The 17656-nt window shown below is 50.3% G+C and overlaps 1 protein-coding gene across 1 annotated transcript in view; it reads left to right on the top strand.

Moving 5' to 3' along the window:
- The window catches only part of LOC141264959 (metalloreductase STEAP4-like), a 30222-nt gene that overhangs the window by 2095 nt on the left and 10471 nt on the right, over positions 1-17656 (top strand). Inside the window, exon 2 of the mRNA XM_073677410.1 lies at positions 430-885. Within this exon, the coding sequence (XP_073533511.1) occupies positions 430-885 (456 nt within the window). The remainder of the gene's footprint in view (positions 1-429; positions 886-17656) is intronic.

The following is a 17656-nucleotide window of genomic DNA, read 5'->3' as shown; positions in this document are numbered from 1 at the left end:
GAGGGCTCTATGGTTCCTTGGAGACTATATACCCTGACTTCTGCTCCAAGTCCCGTCTTGCATCATGGGAAAAATAAGACAGAAAAAGAAGCTGAAGCTGCATCTCCCTCCTCCCCCTGATTTTTATTTACTGAAGGATATTCTTTACTATGTTGCTCCAATTCCTCATTGTACCTGATTGTCAAACTCTCTGTAAAAACTTTAAACACCTGTTCCAAATGTTTTCTTTTAACACTTCTTGGGGCCAGATTTTGCCCCCCTGCCTTTTACTGACCCCTGTGAAGATGCATGGGTGTAAATGGACATGTCTAAATAAACAGAAACAGGAAATAATTAAAACTGTCTATAATTAAAAGATTTAAAAAATTGTCATCATGTCTGTTCTCAGTGATTCTCACCCATGAAGCGATTCATGTTTATATTTTGCAGGAAATCTGTGATTCATCAAACTGTTTTCCACTACGGACAATGGAGACTGCAAAACCCGAAACTGTTTGTATTTTCGGAACAGGAGATTTTGGAAGATCGCTCGGAGTCAAGTTGCTCCAGTGCGGCTATTCTGTTGTTTTTGGGAGCAGAAATCCTTATTCTTCCAATCTCATCCCTAAGGGAGCAGAAATTTTTGGCCACGCAGAAGCAGCAAAAAAATCTTCAATTATTATCATAGCAATCCACAGGGAACACTATGTTTTTTTCTCTGATCTTGCCGATGTTTTGAATGGTAAAGTCTTGGTAGACGTCAGCAACAATCTGAAAATAAACCAGTACCCGGAATCCAATGCTGAATACCTGGCGGGTTTGTTACCAGGATGCAAAGTAGTTAAAGCTTTCAACACAGTGTCTGCCTGGGCGTTGCAGTCCGGAACGTTAGATGCAAGTAGACAGGTGAGAATTACAGATATACCCATTGGAAAACCAACGAGAGACACATAGTGGCATAACTATAGGAGGGGCAGAGAGGTAGCAGTCTAACCAAGGTCCTGTCATAAATGGCACATTGTTGGTGAGAGGAGGAGCAGCAGCTTCAAGTGTTACCATAAAGGACAAACCTACTAGAAAGCTCTTTTGCAAATGCTTTTTGGCTTTGGTTTGCCCTTTACATCCCAAAACACAATCCATTTACACCATTGAAAAGTGTGTGTAGAGGAAGTCTTCTTAGAAGTCGCTGGTCCTCCTTGTGGAGATCCAGCTGAAATAAGGGGACTCACCACCAAAGCTCTTAAATAGTGATGGGCGATCATTCTCGGCACTGTTCGATACTCGATTGAGCATTGGGTCACTCGATCGAGTAGCTAGTAGTGCTGAATATCGCGTGGTGCCCAAGTGCTCGGATCCCCATAAGTGAATTATCTGAGCCAGGCACAGAGAGAGAGAGGAGAGAGAGTTGAGAAAGAGAGAGGAGTGAGAGAGAGAATTCTTCCTCCAGAAACATGCTCGAGTTTACCATTCACTTCCATTATGCTCGCTACTCGAGTCAAGCACGTCTGAGCGTCCGACATGCTCGATTCGAGTACCGAGCACTCAAGCATTTCAGTGTGTGATCACCATTACTCTTTAATAAAAGCTTGTAAATTAGTTCGGCCCCAAAAAGAAGAAAATTGTGATGCTAATCAGAAATGTAGCTGGTGCAACATCTACATTATGTTTCTCTTCATCATGGCCACCAGTAAAGCTTCTGGAGCTGCCTGTTTCTACTGCAGCTTTACCAGCCAAAATACCAGAGAGAACTTGGTGTTGCCTGGGTGTTATCAATGATTGAGCATTGCCACCATTATGAGGCAGTTCTGTTGCTAAACCAACAGTTAGGGATACCTTAGCATTGAGCACTACCTCAACTTGGGCATGTGTGGAGGTATCATGTCCATAAAGCTCAAATGACCATCTGCCTCATAATAATACACTAGAGATGAGAAAGAAGATTCAAACTACCCTGTCTGGCCTCCAATTTGGTTTTCTATGGCAGCCAGATCAAGGAAATGTACAATTCTGTACCAGTAACCCTCTGTACCGGCATCCTGAGCGTCTCTGACGCCTTCTTGGCCTCACACAACGTCAACATCACAAAAGCCTAGTAAGCTGCAGGAAGCCGGTGCAAAAGGGAATACAACCATGGCCTGGCTGCCAAGAAGGACAGGGTAATTTGAATCTTATTGCTCATCTCTAGAAGACACTAGTATTGTAAAAAACATATGATAGATGAGGGCTTTGTTTAAAGGATTTGGACACCATCTGGGAACTTTTTAATTTTCTCTTATATTAATGTATTTGGGGCTAAAAATCATTTTTGCAATTGGGTGTCATTAAAAATGTTGCACCATTTTACTTTGCTTCCCGAATCCCTACACATTCAACTTTGATCTGTTTGATGTCTGTGGACATACTTTAAATCAGCTGAGAGGGGTTCAGAAAAGGACATATAAAAGAGTTACAAGCCCTCCGTCAGAATGAGCTCATTGCCGAATTCTCAGTTGAATCACTCTACAGCCAGCAATGGACAGGGAAACAAGGAGCACGAGAAAGCCAAACGGTATAACATTTTTAATGGAATTTGAAAATAAAAATTATTTTTAGCACAAAATACGCTCATTTAAGTAAAATAAAATTGCCCCAGAAGGTGTCAATATTTTTTAAAGGAAACCTGTCAGCAGGTTTTTAGATCCCAAAGTAATGTCATCACAGTAAAGTACTTGTAATAATGATTACTTCCACACCTTTATATTATAAGTCCGTGTCTCCATTGTCTTGTAATTAGTGATGAGTGAGCACTAAAATGCTCGGGTACTCGTTGCTCGGGTCGAGCAAATTGGAATAATCGGGTGCTCGACCCAAGCAACGAGCCCAATGTAAGTCTATGGGAAACGCGAGCATTTTTCAGGCGGCTACCCCCGGCGGTCTGCAGAGGGCCTAAAAATTGCCCAAATCGATGGGAACCGTGCTCAAATGACATGGGAACAGCATGGGGAAGACCCCTGGAAGTATTTCTGACTCCCAAGTCACTGCTGTCAACAACGTTGTCAGAGTATTACGCCACTTTTACGGACTCAAAATAAAACATACAAAAACAAAACCAAAATGGATTTTCCTGGGAAATATGACGCGCCCCTGGGCCTGTGTCGCGCTGCGTTGCGCATGCGGGAGCCTACCCGGACCCGGATCAGTGGAGGGTTGTAGTCTCGTGGCGGTGACCCGGTCCGTGCCCAGGGAGTCAAACTAGACGGCAGTCTATTAGTAGTAAATAGTTGATGACTACGCCACCCGTTGAGTGCAGCCAGGGAGCTGCTGCTGCAGGGCAGACCGCTGAGGCCGGTGGTAGGATTGTGCAGCGTGATAGTATAACCCCCAACGGGAGGGGTATGGCCTCAGGGCAGCCGACGTGGATGATGGGGGTAGCAGGAACCACTCAGAGACGGTACGGTGTAGTTCAGGGTCTTTACTGGTAACAACGATAGACCCCCCCGGAGTACTTGCTAGCAAACGGGGCCTGGTCAGTCTTTGAGCAGATGGGATCTCCCCTGGCCAGGCGTAGTTGTAGGCCTCACAAACTGACTGTACTCTTCTGGCTACCTTGCTAGAAGCTGATGTAAGTAGCCCACGTCCCTGAGTGTACCGTGTGGTGCTCACCCGTATGGCCGGTGACTCGGGGCCTTCTAATGGCTTCCGCTCCACGATGGCGGTGCTGGTCCCACGCGTGTGACCGTGCCTTCGGGCTTCTGGGCCAGAGGACCTGAAATCCCCTGCCTGACGGATTCTGCTGCTGGGTAGAAGTTAGTCCCCACAGCCTCGGACTCCGGGTCCGGTAAAGAATCTTCTTAGTCAGGGCGAGCGCTGCAGCTGCCAGCCCCTGACTCCTTGGAACTCTCCTGTTTCCTATGCTGCTTCTTGTCTCCACTCTCCTTGTCTGACTCACCCTGCCTCAGCCCCGGGTTTATACAGGGGAAGTTCTTCCCCTCCCAAGACTGGGCAGGAGGTGTGGCATGCACAGGATCCCTGACCAAAGGACCTCCCACCTGCTCTCAGACATAACATTACATTACTGTGGAAAACCAGACCCCTGGGGTGCCACAAATATACTAAGGAACATCCTTTCCAGGGTAATGACTTGTATATAAGGTAAAATAAATAACCAAAACCAAAAATACTCCTCCACACCTTGGGCTATGTTCACACGTAGCGCTTTTGATGCGTTTTTGAACTTTTGCATTGCTTTCAACAAAGACAAATGCATTCACTGGGAAATGTCATTTTAACATTTTACAACCTTATCTGGCCAAGTGGTGTGTGACACATCATCAGATACATGCATACAGTGCTGAAAAGACATGGGAACAGCATGGGGAAGACCTCTGGAAGCATTTATGACTCCCAGGTCACTGCCTAAAAGTGTGCTCATCATAAGTGATCCTTGGCGCATGCGAAGATGCCTCAAGCCATGCACCTGCCATTGCAGACTTGCAACAAACACCGTCCACGTCCTTGTCCCAGTGCAGCGTTCAGTTGTCCCTACCCCATTCCTTGGAATGCAAGTGCAAGTATGCAGCCAGCCACCCACCCACAGGCTGCAATACTATACTGACAAATTTTTGACAGCTGCTTGCACTTGAAATGTGGCCTTTTAGGCTCGTGGAGGCGGAAGATTTTCATAACCTCATGCCGGCGGCAGCCGGGTGACCATACTCGGTCCCCAGGCGCCACTATATTTCCCGGTATCGCCTCCGCCTTCCACAAGCACGGGTCCCACAACATTACCCATGCCCTCCCCAGTGCACTTACTGGGAAGGACCACCTAACCACAAACACATGGACAGGTGAATGTGGCCAGGGACGGTACGGAGCTAGTCCACAGCTTTTTTTGATGAGAGTTATATTTAGCTCGGTGAAAGGACTGGCATAGAGGGAAACTGTATCTACCCTGGGTGTCATTTCTCCCAGGAAGTCCTCTAATGCAGCTTGTTGCAGAAGCAATGGCAGCCCATCCAACATCATCTCGCATTTGTCGGTGGTGCTTTGATACACAAAGATCTTTCTTTGCGCATTTAATTACATGAATACAGAGTTGGACAATGGCCTGATCTGCAATGCGGTTTAAGAAATAACATGCATAAGCATGTCCGATCCACATTAAAAAAGCAGCCATCGAGTGTCCGGGAACCTTCCCCCACACTTTTCTTAGCCAGGGCTGCTTCTCGGCAGGGTTGGACGGGCCCACCAGAAAACCAGAGACTCCTCCGGCGGGCCATGGCTTCTCCTTCAGGAGAGTTCATAGTGCCGAGGTGAGGCCATGATGATGATAGAGGCCACCATCTGCTTAGTTTTCTGTTACTTGGAATGCAAGCGCAAGTATGCAGCCAGCCAAAACAGGCCGCAACACTAAACTGCCAGATTTCTGGGCAGCTGCTTGCACTTGAAATATGGCCTTTTAGGCTCGTGGAGGCGGAAGCTTTTCACAACCTCATGCCGGTGGCGGCCGGGTGTCCATACTCGGTCCCCAGCAGCCACTGTTTCTCCCGGTGTCGTCTCCGCCTTCCACAAGCATGGGTCCCACAACATTACCCATGACCTCCCCAGTGCATTTACTGGGAAGGACTGCCTAACCATGAACACGTGGACAGGTGAATGTGGCCAGGGACGGTACAGAGCCAGTCCACAGCTTTTTTTGATGAGAGTTGTATTTAGCTCGGTGAAAGGACTGGCATAGAGGGAAACCGTATCTACTCTGGGTGTCATTTCTCTGTCACCAGGTTCCGCCCATTGTCACACATGACCATGCCTGGCTGTATGTTCAGCAGTGAGAGCCACAGATCAGGCTGCTGTGTTACAGCTTTCAACAACTCTGCAGCGCTGGGCGGTTTGTCAATTAAGCATTAAGCATGTTATCTTCAGCACAGCCTGTTGCCGCTTGGCCAAGGCAGTGCTGTAGTGCTGTAAGCTTGTGACTGATGTGGTCATTTCGGAGATGGAGGAGGAGGTGCAGGAGCTGAACAATGTGATTACATTGAGGTTAAATTGGTGACGCTGTTTTTTATACTAAAGAAAGATCCTATTGTTTTGTTTTTTTTCCGTTATTTTTTAAGACAAATGCATTCACCGGGAAATGTCATTTTAACATTTTAAAACCTTATCTGGCAATGTGGTGTGTGACACATCATCAGACACATCCTGTTTTATTTATGATTGACTGACTCTGAAAGTCATAAAGCCTATTTTTATAGGGACATCAGACGACCCATACTATTCTTAAAAGGCCAGCAGTCGGCCCTCACTATTGTTAGAGAGCCATCAGACGGCTATGCTTTGTTGTTCCCATTATTAGCAAGTGGGTCTCCTACACTGTTATTGCATATCCAGTGACTGCAAGGGCTGCCAAAAATTTGGACGCAACCCAATACCCCTTTGAAAAGACATAGAGGAGGGTCTCAGTAAAAAAAATTTTACCATTATAAAGGAGTGGGTCTCCTATAGTGGTAATGCCCATGCTGTGACTGCAAGGGCTGCCAAAATGTGGGAAAAAACCCACTAAGAATTTAAAGACACATAGAGCAGGGCCACAGTAATGACAAATTCCCATAAGAAAGGAGAGAGTCTGCTATACAGTTATAGGGTATGCAGTGAGTCCAACGGCTGACCAAATTTAGGAAAAACCCCACTAAGAATTTAAAGACACATAGAGCAGGGCTACAGTAACAACAAATTCCCATTAGAAAAGAGAGAGTCTGCTATACAGTTATAGGGTATGCAGTGAGTCCAACGGCTGACCAATTTTAGGAAAAACCCCACTAAAAATTAAAGACACATAGAGCAGGGCCACAGTAACGACAAATTCTCATTAGAAAGGAGAGAGTCTGCTATACAGTTATAGGGTATGCAGTGAGTCCAACGGCTGACCAATTTAAGGAAAAACCCCACTAAGAATTTAAAGACACACAGAGCAGGGCCACAGTAATGACAAATTCCATAAGAAAGGAGAGAGTCTGCTATACAGTTAAAGGGTATGCAGTGAGTCAAACTGCTGACCAATTTTACTAAAAACCCCACTAAGAATTTAAAGACACATAGAGCAGGGCCACAGTAATGACAAATTCCATAAGAAAGGAGAGAGTCTGCTATACAGTTAAAGGGTATGCAGTGAGTCCAACGGCTGACCAATTTTACTAAAAACCCTACTAAGAATTTAAAGACACACAGAGCAGGGCCACAGTAACGACAAATTCCCATTAGAAAGGAGAGAGTCTCCCATAGTGTTGGCCTATGCAGTGAATGCAAGGGCTGCCAAAAATTTGGAGGCACTTCAATGCCCCTTGGAAGAGACGTGGAGGAGGGCCTCATAAAAAAATGTTCCCATTAGAAAGGAGCGGGTCTCCTATACTTGTAATGCCCAGGCACTAAGTGTATGGGCTGACAAACATTTACCCCTGGGGGGTATACATGAACATACTGTATAAAAAAATATTTTTGACGGGCATCATAAACACACTTTAAAAAAATGATGTGGGTGTTGCATCACGGACCACGGTCACCCTGGTGATATGGTGGTGGAGGATGAGGAGAAGGAGGAGGACAAGAGCAAATAGCCAAAATCAGGAAGCGTATACCCATGTGTGGGTATGAAAAGGTGCATGGGAATACACCTCCAAAGAAAAGACACTGGATTTGAGTTTATGTTACGCTATCATTCGGTGGTGTTGAGAAGTCTGGCCCAATCCAGCCCTTGTTCATTTTTATAAGAGTCAGCCTGTCAGCATTTTCAGTTGACAGGCGGATGCGCTTATCAGTTATCATTCCACCAGGGGCACTAAAAACCCGCTCTGATAAAAAGCTGGCAGCAGGGCAGGCCAGGACCTCCAAGGCATAGAGAGCCAGTACATTCCACATATCCAGCTTGGATACCCAATAATTATAAGGCACAGCGGAATCACGGAGGACGTTGGTACTGTCGGCAAGGTACTCCCTCAGCATCTTCCCAAACTTTGCACTCCTTGTGAGAGTACCACACGCCTCAGGGCCTGTGCGATGGGAGAGTCTGAGAAAACTCTCCCAGAACTTTGACAGTGTTCCCCTGCCTCTGCTGGATTGAAGTTGTGTCTCTCTCGCCCGTACTCCTTGGTTGTCCAATGAAGTGTGCCCTCTGCCGCCAGCGTTTTCAGATGGGAATTTTTTTAATAGTTCCGCAACAAGGGCCTTCTGGTACAGCCCCATTTTTGTAGACCTGTACGCCTCAGGAATAAGAGATATAAAATTCTCCTTGTAGCGTGGGTCTAGAAGTGTCACCAACCAGTAATAACTGTCACCCAAAATTTTGAGAACGCGAGGGTCATGGGAAAGGCAGCGTAACATAAACTCAGCCATGCATGCCAGACTACTAACAGGCAAGACTTCACCAAGAGGATGACTGACCATGCTCTCCTCCTCCTCCTCCTCTCTGTCCTCTGGCCATCCACGCTGAACAGACTGTATGACAGCTGTGCAGGTAGTACCGTCTATAGTGCATGAAACTAGCTCCTGTCCTTCCTCCTCCTCCTCCTCCTGTTCCTCATTGTCACCCAATCCACGTTGGGATGAGATGAGGCTTGGCTGTGTGGTGTGTAATCATCCTGTATGGTTCCTTGCCCCATCTCATCATGCTCCGCCTGCAATGCATCCTCTTTGATTGTGAGCAGAGAGCGTTTCAGAAGACAGAGAAGCGGGATGGTGACGCTAATTATGGCGTCATAGCCGCTCACCATCTTAGTAGAGTCCTCAAAGTTTTGGAGGATGGTACATATGTCTAAGATCCATGTCCACTCCTGAAGTCTTATGTGTGGAGTCGGAACTGAATACCGATGGCCTTGTTGATGCTGGTACTCAACAACTGCCCGCTTCTGCTCACAAATCCTTCCCAACATCTGCAGTGTAGAGTTCCAACGCGTGGGGACTTCACACACCAGTCTGTGAGCCGGAAGCTGCAAATGCTGCTGAAACACAGCAAGGGTGGCGGAAGCTGTAGCTGACTTTCTAAAATGGGCACACAGGCGGCGTACTTTAACAAGCAGATCCGGCAGCTCCGGGTAGGATTTGAGAAACCGCTGAACCACGAGGTTAAGCACACGGGCCAGGCATGGTATGTGTGAGCTCGCCTCGCCTCAGAGCCGCCACCAGGTTCCGGCAATTGTCACACACGACCATGCCTGGCTGTAGGTTCAGCGGTGTGAGCCACAGATCAGCCTGCTCTTTCAGAGCTGTCCACAACTCTTCAGCATTGTGCGGTTTGTCACCTAAGCATATTAGCTTCAGCACAGCCTGTTGCCGCTTGGCCGAGGCAGTGCTGCAGTGCTTCCAGCTTGTGACTGATGTGGTCATTTCGGAGATGGAGGCTGAAGAGGAGGAGGAGGCTGAGGAGGATGAAGTGCAGGAGCTGTAAACCGTGGGGGCAACCCTGTTTGACCTAGGGCCCATAATCCTTGGCGTCGGGAGGACGTGTTCCGTCCCAAGGTCCAACTGGGTCCCGGCTTCCACAATGTTAACCCAGTGTGCCGTCAGCGAGATGTACCGTCCCTGCCCACAAGCACTTGTCCACGTGTCCGTGGTTAGGTGGACTTTCCCGGTAACTGCATTGTTGAGGGCACGGCTAATGTTTTGGGACACTTGCTTGTGTAATGCGGGGACGGCACACCGGGAGAAATAGTGGCGGCTGGGGACCGAGTACCGAGGGATGGCCGCCGCCATCAGGTTGCGGAATGCTTCCGTCTCCACGAGCCTAAAAGGCAACATTTCGAGCGCAAGCAGTCGTGAAATGTGAGAATTTAGTAGTGTGGCCTGTGGGGCGTTGGCTGCATATTTGCGCTTGCGTTCCAAGGACTGGGGTATGGACAACTGAACGCTGTGCTGGGACAAGGACATGGACGTGCTTCCTGATGCTGCTACTTGAGAGTGCGCAACGACAGGTGCAGGGCAGGAGGCATCTTCGCATGCACCATGGACAGGGGATTGGCTTGCATGAACAACAGCGGAAGAAGCGATGGTGCCACCTGCAGACACTGTTCCTGGACCCTGGGGTTCGGCCCACAAAGTCGGGTGCTTTGCTGCCATGTGCCTGATCATGCTGGTGGTGGTCAGGCTGGTCGTTTTGCACCCCTGCTGATGCTGGCCTGGCAGGTAGTGCAAATGGCCTTTTTGGGTTTATCAGCAGAGTCTTTAAAAAACAACCAGACTCGGGAAGACCTAACAGTTGTACTGGCAACTTCCTTCATGTTGGTGTTACGGGGAACGGTTGCCTGCCTTCTGTCTGCGGCCATCACACTGCTTCTTCCTGCCTGTTGGGGTGCTCTGCCTCCCTCCCTCTGTGTGCTGCTGTCCTCCCTCTGCATGTCCTCCTGCCAGGTTGGGTCAGTTACTCAATATCATCCACCACCTCGTCTTCCACTTCCGCACCCTGGTCCTCCTCCTGACTTTCTGGCAATTGTGTCTCATCATCGTCCACCTCTTGTGACACTTTCCCACCGTCGCCTTTGTGTGACTGTGGCTGCTCAAATATTTGGGCATCGCTACACGCGATCTCCTCTTGCCCCGCTTCAAGTGGACCGGGCGAGAGGCCCGAATCTATAAATGGAAAAGTGAACAGCTCTTCAGAGTGTCCAAGTGTGGGATTAGTTGTCTGTGGGTACTCGGCATGGTGGGAGGAAGGAGGATCAGGGTGAGGAATACTGAGACTTGACCGTGTGGAAAACAGGGTGGTGGTGGTGGCTAAGTGACTGGAAGCATTATCCGCTATCCAACCAACAACCTTTTGACACTGCTCTGGGTTCAATAGTGGCGTGCTGCGGTCCCCTAGAAATTGGGACAGGAAGGTCAGGCGAGAAGATGTGAGTGTTTGTTGTGGCACAATTTCAGCTTGCCCATGGCCTTGTCCTCGGCCTCTGCATGCACCATTACCATCACGTCCAGTTCCCCGCCCCTTGCCACGTGCCTTGCCCATTTTAAATGGAGGACAGATTCTTCCACGCGCGCTACAAATGACTGCATTTGGAGCGAACTTATATGTGATCCGTGTGACGGAGAAAACAGGGTTTTAAATACCTGGCCTGTAGGTAAGTAGTTTGAACAGCAAACTGCTGTGAATTGCTTCACTGACACACTGAAAGAAAATTTTAATGAAGGTCAGAAATGGCAGTATTTTCTGACAACGTATATGTGACCCGTGTGATGGAGAAAACAGAGTTTTAAATACCTGGTGTTACGGATCCGGGTGGTGCTGCGGTGCAAGGAGGGGCCAGAGGGGCGTGACTAAGTATCTACTCGGCCCGACCAAGGTCAAACGGCGGCTCAGTCGACTCCGTGAACCAGGGCGGATCCGAGCAGAGGGACCAGGTGCCACTCTGGTACTGACCTTGTATGAGAGCAGGTGACTCCCACAGGTCAGAAGGCAGGAACTGACCGGTACAGCGGATGAGCTTCGACTGGCAGGCAGACGGGTGGTCCGGGTAAACAAGCAGGCTGAAAAGGCGGATAGTCAGGCGCATGTTCCGGGTAGGCAAGCTGGCGGGCACAACAGGTAACTGTCAGGTGCTTCCAGGTAAGCAGGCAGGCGGGCACAACAGGTAACAGGCAGGTGCTTCCAGGTAATGCGGGCTGGTGGGCACGGCAGGAAACAGGCAGGTGCTTCCAGGTAATGCAGGCTGACGGGCACGGCAGGTAACAGGCAGGTGCTTCCAGGTAAAGCAGGCTGACAGGCACGGCAGGTAACAGGCAGGTGCTTCCAGGTAAAGCAGGCTGGCGGGCACAGCAGGTAACAGGCGGGTGCTTCCAGGTAAGCAGGCGGGCAGAGCCCATAGACAGACTGGCGGACTGGACAGAAGACAGACTATCAGGCTGGAGAGTAGTCAGGCTGGCGGACTGGACTGAAGATCAGACTGGCGGACAGGACTGACTTGCAGAGGACCTGAGGGCTGAAGCAAAGTAAGAATCACAAAGCAACAACCTTGCACGAGCACCTCCATATTGGAGGAGGTGCCTTTTATAGGGAAAGTCCTCGGGGGACTTTATAGGACTGCGCGCGCGGCCCGTTTAAAAGGGAGGGAGTGCGTGCACGCTCGCCCTAAGCACAGAGCCAGGGAAGCTGCGTGCACCAGAAGCAGCTGTAGGGAGGCCGGAAGCAGGACCGCGGCGGTAAGGGGGACGGCGTCTCTGCCTGGCAGGGGGCAGAGACACCGATGCTACAGTACCCTCCCCCCTTTACGCCCCCTCTTTTTCAGGCCAGAAAGAAATTCTTTAAGGAGAAGAGGGGCATGGATGTACTCCCTGGGTTCCCAAGACTTCGCCTCCGGGCGAAACCCCTTCCAATCCACCAGAAAAAAGGTTTTTCCTCTTACCCTTTTGGTGGCCAAAATGCTCTCTACCTCATAGACGTCCTCAGCGGAGACCGGAGCTGGAGTGGTACCTGGATCGTCAGAAAAAGAATTAAGAACAACTGGTTTGAGGAGAGATACGTGGAAGGAGTTGGGAATCCGTAAAGTGGCCGGGAGTTTTAGCTTGTAAGCCACGGGATTGATTTGCATGAGAACCTCAAACGGGCCGATGAACCGCGGACCCAACTTATACAAAGGTATTTTGAGCCAAACATGTTTGGAGGAGAGCCAGACCCTGTCTCCCGGACTTAATTGAGGCAGATCCAGAAATCTCTTATCGGAATGTCTCTTCATCTGCTCAGAGGACTGAATAAGTGCGGATCTAGTGTCTTCCCAAATAGTAGAAAATTCGCTGACCAGAGACTCCGCGGCAGGATTGTCCACAGAAGCGGAGACGGGAAACGGAATCCGGGGGTGTTGACCGTAGACCACAAAGAACGGGGATTTGGAAGAAGACTCACTCTCATGGTTGTTATAGGAGAACTCGGCCCATGGTAGGAGCTCAACCCAGTCGTTATGGTGAGCATTGACGAAATGCCGGAGAAAGCTGGTAAGGACCTGGTTGATACATTCCACTTGACCATTGGACTGAGGATGATAAGCAGAAGAGAAATCCAGGGTGACATCCAGCAGTTTACACGTAGCTCTCCAGAAGCGCGAAGTGAACTGGACCCCGCGATCAGACACAATGTGGAGGGGTAGGCCGTGGAGACGAAAGATGTGAAGAATGAAGTCCTTAGCCAGCACAGATGCGGACAGGAGACCAGGCAGAGGGATGAAATGGGCCATCTTAGAAAAGCGGTCAGTGACCACCCAAATGACAGTACAACTGGCAGAAACAGGGAGATCCATAATAAAGTCCATAGCAATGTGTTGCCACGGAGCGGAAGGTACGGGTAGAGGTAGGAGACGGCCGGCGGGAATATGCCTGGGAACTTTGTTGCGGGCACAGGAGGAACAAGCCGTGACGAAATCCGAAATGTCCTTGCGTAGAGAAGGCCACCAGTAATGCCGGGCGATGAGCAGGAAGGTCTTTCTCTGGCCTGCATGGCCAGCTAGTTTGAATGAATGACCCCAGAGAAGAACCTTCTGATGATCCAGAACAGCTACAAAAGTCTTACCAGGTGCAAGACGAGACAGGTCAAATGGGGCCACAGTCATTACACTGGAGGGGTCGATGATATGCAGAGGCTCCTCCTCTTGGTCGGAGGACAGGAAAGAGTGAGATAGAGCGTCGGCTTTAACGTTCTTGTCCGCAGGGCGGTAATGTAGAGAAAAGCAGAATCAGGCAAAAAACAGAGACCACCAGGCCTGACGGGGATTGAGTCTCTGGGCGTTTTGTAGGTAGGCCAGGTTTTTGTGATCTGTGTAGACGATCACCCGGTGCAGAGCCCCTTCCAGCAGGTAGCGCCACTCCTCCAGCGCCAATTTGATGGCAAGCAGCTCACGATCTCCTATGGAGCAGTTGCGCTCGGACGAGGAGAAGAACTTGCAGAAGAAGCCGCAGGTTACCATTCTCCCGGACGGGGATTTCTGGGTGAGCACCGCTCCGGCTCCGGAGGAGGAGGCATCAACCTCCAGGAAGAACTGCTTGTTGCAATCCGGACGGTGCAGCACAGGTGCGGAAGAGAAAGCTTGTTTTAAGGAGACGAAGACCTCCTCCGCTTCGGAAGTTTATTCCTTGGGATTTTCTCCCTTACGGGTGAGCGCGGAGATGGGAGCGGACCGGGAGGAGAAGTGAGGAATGAAGAGACGGTAATAATTTGTGAAGCCCAGGAGTCGCTGAATCGCCTTCAACCCCTCTGGTCGGGGCCATTTTAAGATGGCATAAACCTTCTCGGGATCCATCCGAAGACCAGTCTCGGAGATGATATATCCAAGGAATGGAAGGGAAGTCTGCTCGAAGAGACATTTTTCAAATTTTGCGTAGAGACGATTCTGCCGGAGCCTTAGCAGAACCTGACGAACATTCCTCCAGTGTGAGGGCAGATCCGGAGAGAAGACCAAGATATCGTCCAGGTATACCACTACACAAGAATACAAGAGGTCACTGAAAATGTCATTATCTAGCTCCTGGAAGACGGCTGGAGCATTACAGAGACCAAAGGGCATGACGCGGTATTCATAGTGACCATCCCCAGTGTTGAAAGCCGTCTTCCACTAGTCTCCCTGGCGGATCTGGACCAAATTGTACGCCCCACGTTGATCGAGCTTGGTGAAGATCTTCGCGCCTTTAAGGTGGTCGAACAGCTCCGAGATGAGAGGCAGGGGTTACTTATTTTTGATGGTAATCTGGTTTAGGCCCCTGTAATCGATACACGGCCGTAGCGAGCCGTCTTTCTTTTTAATGAAGAAGAATCCTGCTCCAGCCGGGGAAGTAGATTTCTGAATGAATCCCCTAGCAAGATTCTCCTCGATGTACTCAAACATGGCCCGGGTCTCAGCGAGCGACAAGGGGTAGATACGCCCACGGGGAGGAGAAGCACCCGGTACCAGGTCGATGGGGCAATCATACGGCCTATGAGGTGGTAGTGTCTCAGTCTCCTTCTTGTCGAAGACGTCCGCATAGGACCAGTAGGGTGCTGGCAGACCAGGTAGATTAGCCGGAGTAGACGGAGGTCGAGCCGGGCGAACCGGAACCAGGCAGGTCTCATGGCAATCCTGCCCCCAACAGAGCACCTCACCAAATCGCCAATTCAGGACGGGTTCATGCTTCTGTAGCCAGGGTAGACCTTGCAAAAGGGAGTGAGAGAATCCAGATAGCACATGGAAGGAGATCCTCTCCGAGTGCAGCATTCCCACCTGAAGGGTCACCGGCTATGTGACGAGCAAGATGGTCACCGGAAGGAGTCTCCCATCCATGGAAGCGACTGCCAATGGTTCGTCCAGACGTTTGGTAGGAATCTGATACTTCTCCACAAGGGACTGAGAAATGAGATTCCCAGCGGCTGCAGAATCCAGGTGGGCGGTTTCAAAGAAGCGGATCTATCCACAGGAAATACAAACGGATAGAGTCAAGGATGAAGAGGATTTACTCTTGCCTAGGATGACCTCTCTGAGCGGTCCTAGACACTGGAGTTTCCCGGCTTCACTGGACAGGAAAGGATCAGATGCTCCTTACTGCCACAGTAGAAACAGCTCCCTTCAGCTCGGCGCGTCTCTTGGCGAGACTTGACCATCTTGGTCTGGTCAATGTGCATGGGTTTGGGCAAGCATGCCCAGAATAGCTCTTTGGGAGGCAGGCATCTGGAAAACAGGAGCGAGACGAGGAAATCTTCTCTCCCGGGTAGTCTCCTTAACTCGTTCCAAGAAACAGATGTCAATCCGGGTAGCTAGTGACACCAGGTCGTCCAGGGTGGAAGGAATGTCCCGACCGGCTAGCTCGTCCTTGATCCGTCTGGAAAGGCCTTCCCAGAAGGTGGACACCAGGGCCTCGTTGTTCCAGGCAAGCTCAGATGTGAGGGTACGGAACGGTATGGCATACTGGCCCACGGTGAGACTCCCTTGGTGGAGACGGAGAAGAGAGGAGACAGTAGAAGTCTTTCGTCCGGGCTCATCGAAGACCTTCTGGAAGGCGGTGAGGAAAGCCGGAAGATCGGACACCAGGGGATCCCCTCTCTCCTATAGAGGGTTTAGCCATGCCAATGCTTTCCCGGTGAGGTGAGACATGATGAACGCCACCTTGGCCCGGTAGGAGGGAAACTGATGTGCCAGAAGTTCAAAGTGCAGCGTCCACTGGTTTAGAAAACCCTGATATAAGACGTTGTCACCGCCAAAACGTGGGGGCACAGAGAGCCGGGGACCAGGACCGGATGCCATGGTACTAGTAGTAGTCCACCGGAGCAGGTGCCGCTCGGCTCGAGACGGACACAAGTGGGATGGGCAGCGTGTCCAGGCGGGAGTTGACAGACCGCAGGTAGGTCAGGATGGTTTCCTGTTGGGATATCTGACAAAAAACCTCCTGGTACAGGTCAGCAAGCCAAGAGCCTGGGGGCCACCGGATTCCATGGCCCATGCAAACTGTTACAGATCCGGGTGGTGGAACCTCTGTGCTGCGGTGCAAGGAGGGGCCAGAGGGGCGTAACTAAGTATCAACTCAGACCGACCTAGGTCGTACGGCGGCTAACGACTCAGTGACCAGGGAAGGACCAAGCAGAGGGACCAGGTGCTACTCTGGGGACGACCTTGTAAGAGAGCAGGTGACACCCACGGGTCAGATGGCTGAGACTGACCGGTACAGCAGATGAGCTTCGGCAGGCAGGCAGACGGGTGGTCTGGGTAAACAAGTAGGCTGATTAGGCGAATAGTCAGGCGTGTGTTCCGGGTAGGCAAGCTGGCGGGCACAAAAGGTAGCTGGCAGGTGCTTCCAGGTAATGTGGGCTGGTGGGCACAGGAGGTAACAGGCAGGTGCTTTCAGGTAATGCAGGCTGGCAGGCACGGCAGGTAACAGGCAGGTGCTTCCAGGTAAGCAGGCGGGCAGAGACCATAGACAGACTGGCGGACTGGACTGAAGACAGATTGTCAGGCTGGAGAGTAGTCAGGCTGGTGGACTGGACTGAAGATCAGACTGGCGAACAGGACTGACTTGCAGAGAACCTGAGGGCTGAAGCAAAGTAAGAATCACAAAGCAACAACCTTGCACGGGCACCTCCATATTGGAGGAGGTGCCTTTTATAGGGAAAGTCCTCCGGCCATTGGCCGGGGACTTTTTAGGACCGCGCTGCCCCTTTAAGAGGGAGGGAGCGCGCACGCGCAATAAGCACATTGCCAGGGAAGCTGCGTGCCCCAGCAGCAGCTGTAGAGAGGCCGGAAGACGCCGGAGCAGGACCGCGGCGGTAAGGGGGCAGAGACGCCGATGCTACACCTGGCCTGTAGATAAGTAGTTTGAACAGCAAACTGCTGTGAATTGCTTCACTGACAAACTAACGGAAATTTTTAATGGAGGCCAGAAATGGCAGTATTTTCTGACAACGTATATGTGATCCGTTTGACGGAGAAAACACAGTTTCTGGATTTTTAGCGTTGTAATATGGAAAGGACCTGGCTGTATTCTTCAATGCCAACAAGCAAATGGTGCAGAAAAACGGTGTTCTCTGGATTGCTTTTTATGAGGCTTAAGATCCAAAAAAAAGTATTTCTGGCCCCTGAGACCTGGGCCTTTGTATAGAAATATCTAACAGCAGCAGAAGGCAGAATTGGAATGGAGCCTCTTGTGCTATATGCACTGCAGTCTGCTATATACACTGCCTGCCTGCCTATATACACTGCCTGCCTGATAT

Source organism: Phyllobates terribilis, unplaced genomic scaffold, assembly GCF_046119375.1.
Source record: "Phyllobates terribilis strain yellow unplaced genomic scaffold, ASM4611937v1 Scaffold_4__5_contigs__length_816908805, whole genome shotgun sequence".
Classification (NCBI taxonomy): Eukaryota; Metazoa; Chordata; class Amphibia; order Anura; family Dendrobatidae; genus Phyllobates; species Phyllobates terribilis.
This window is presented reverse-complemented; position numbering and strand designations above follow the sequence as displayed.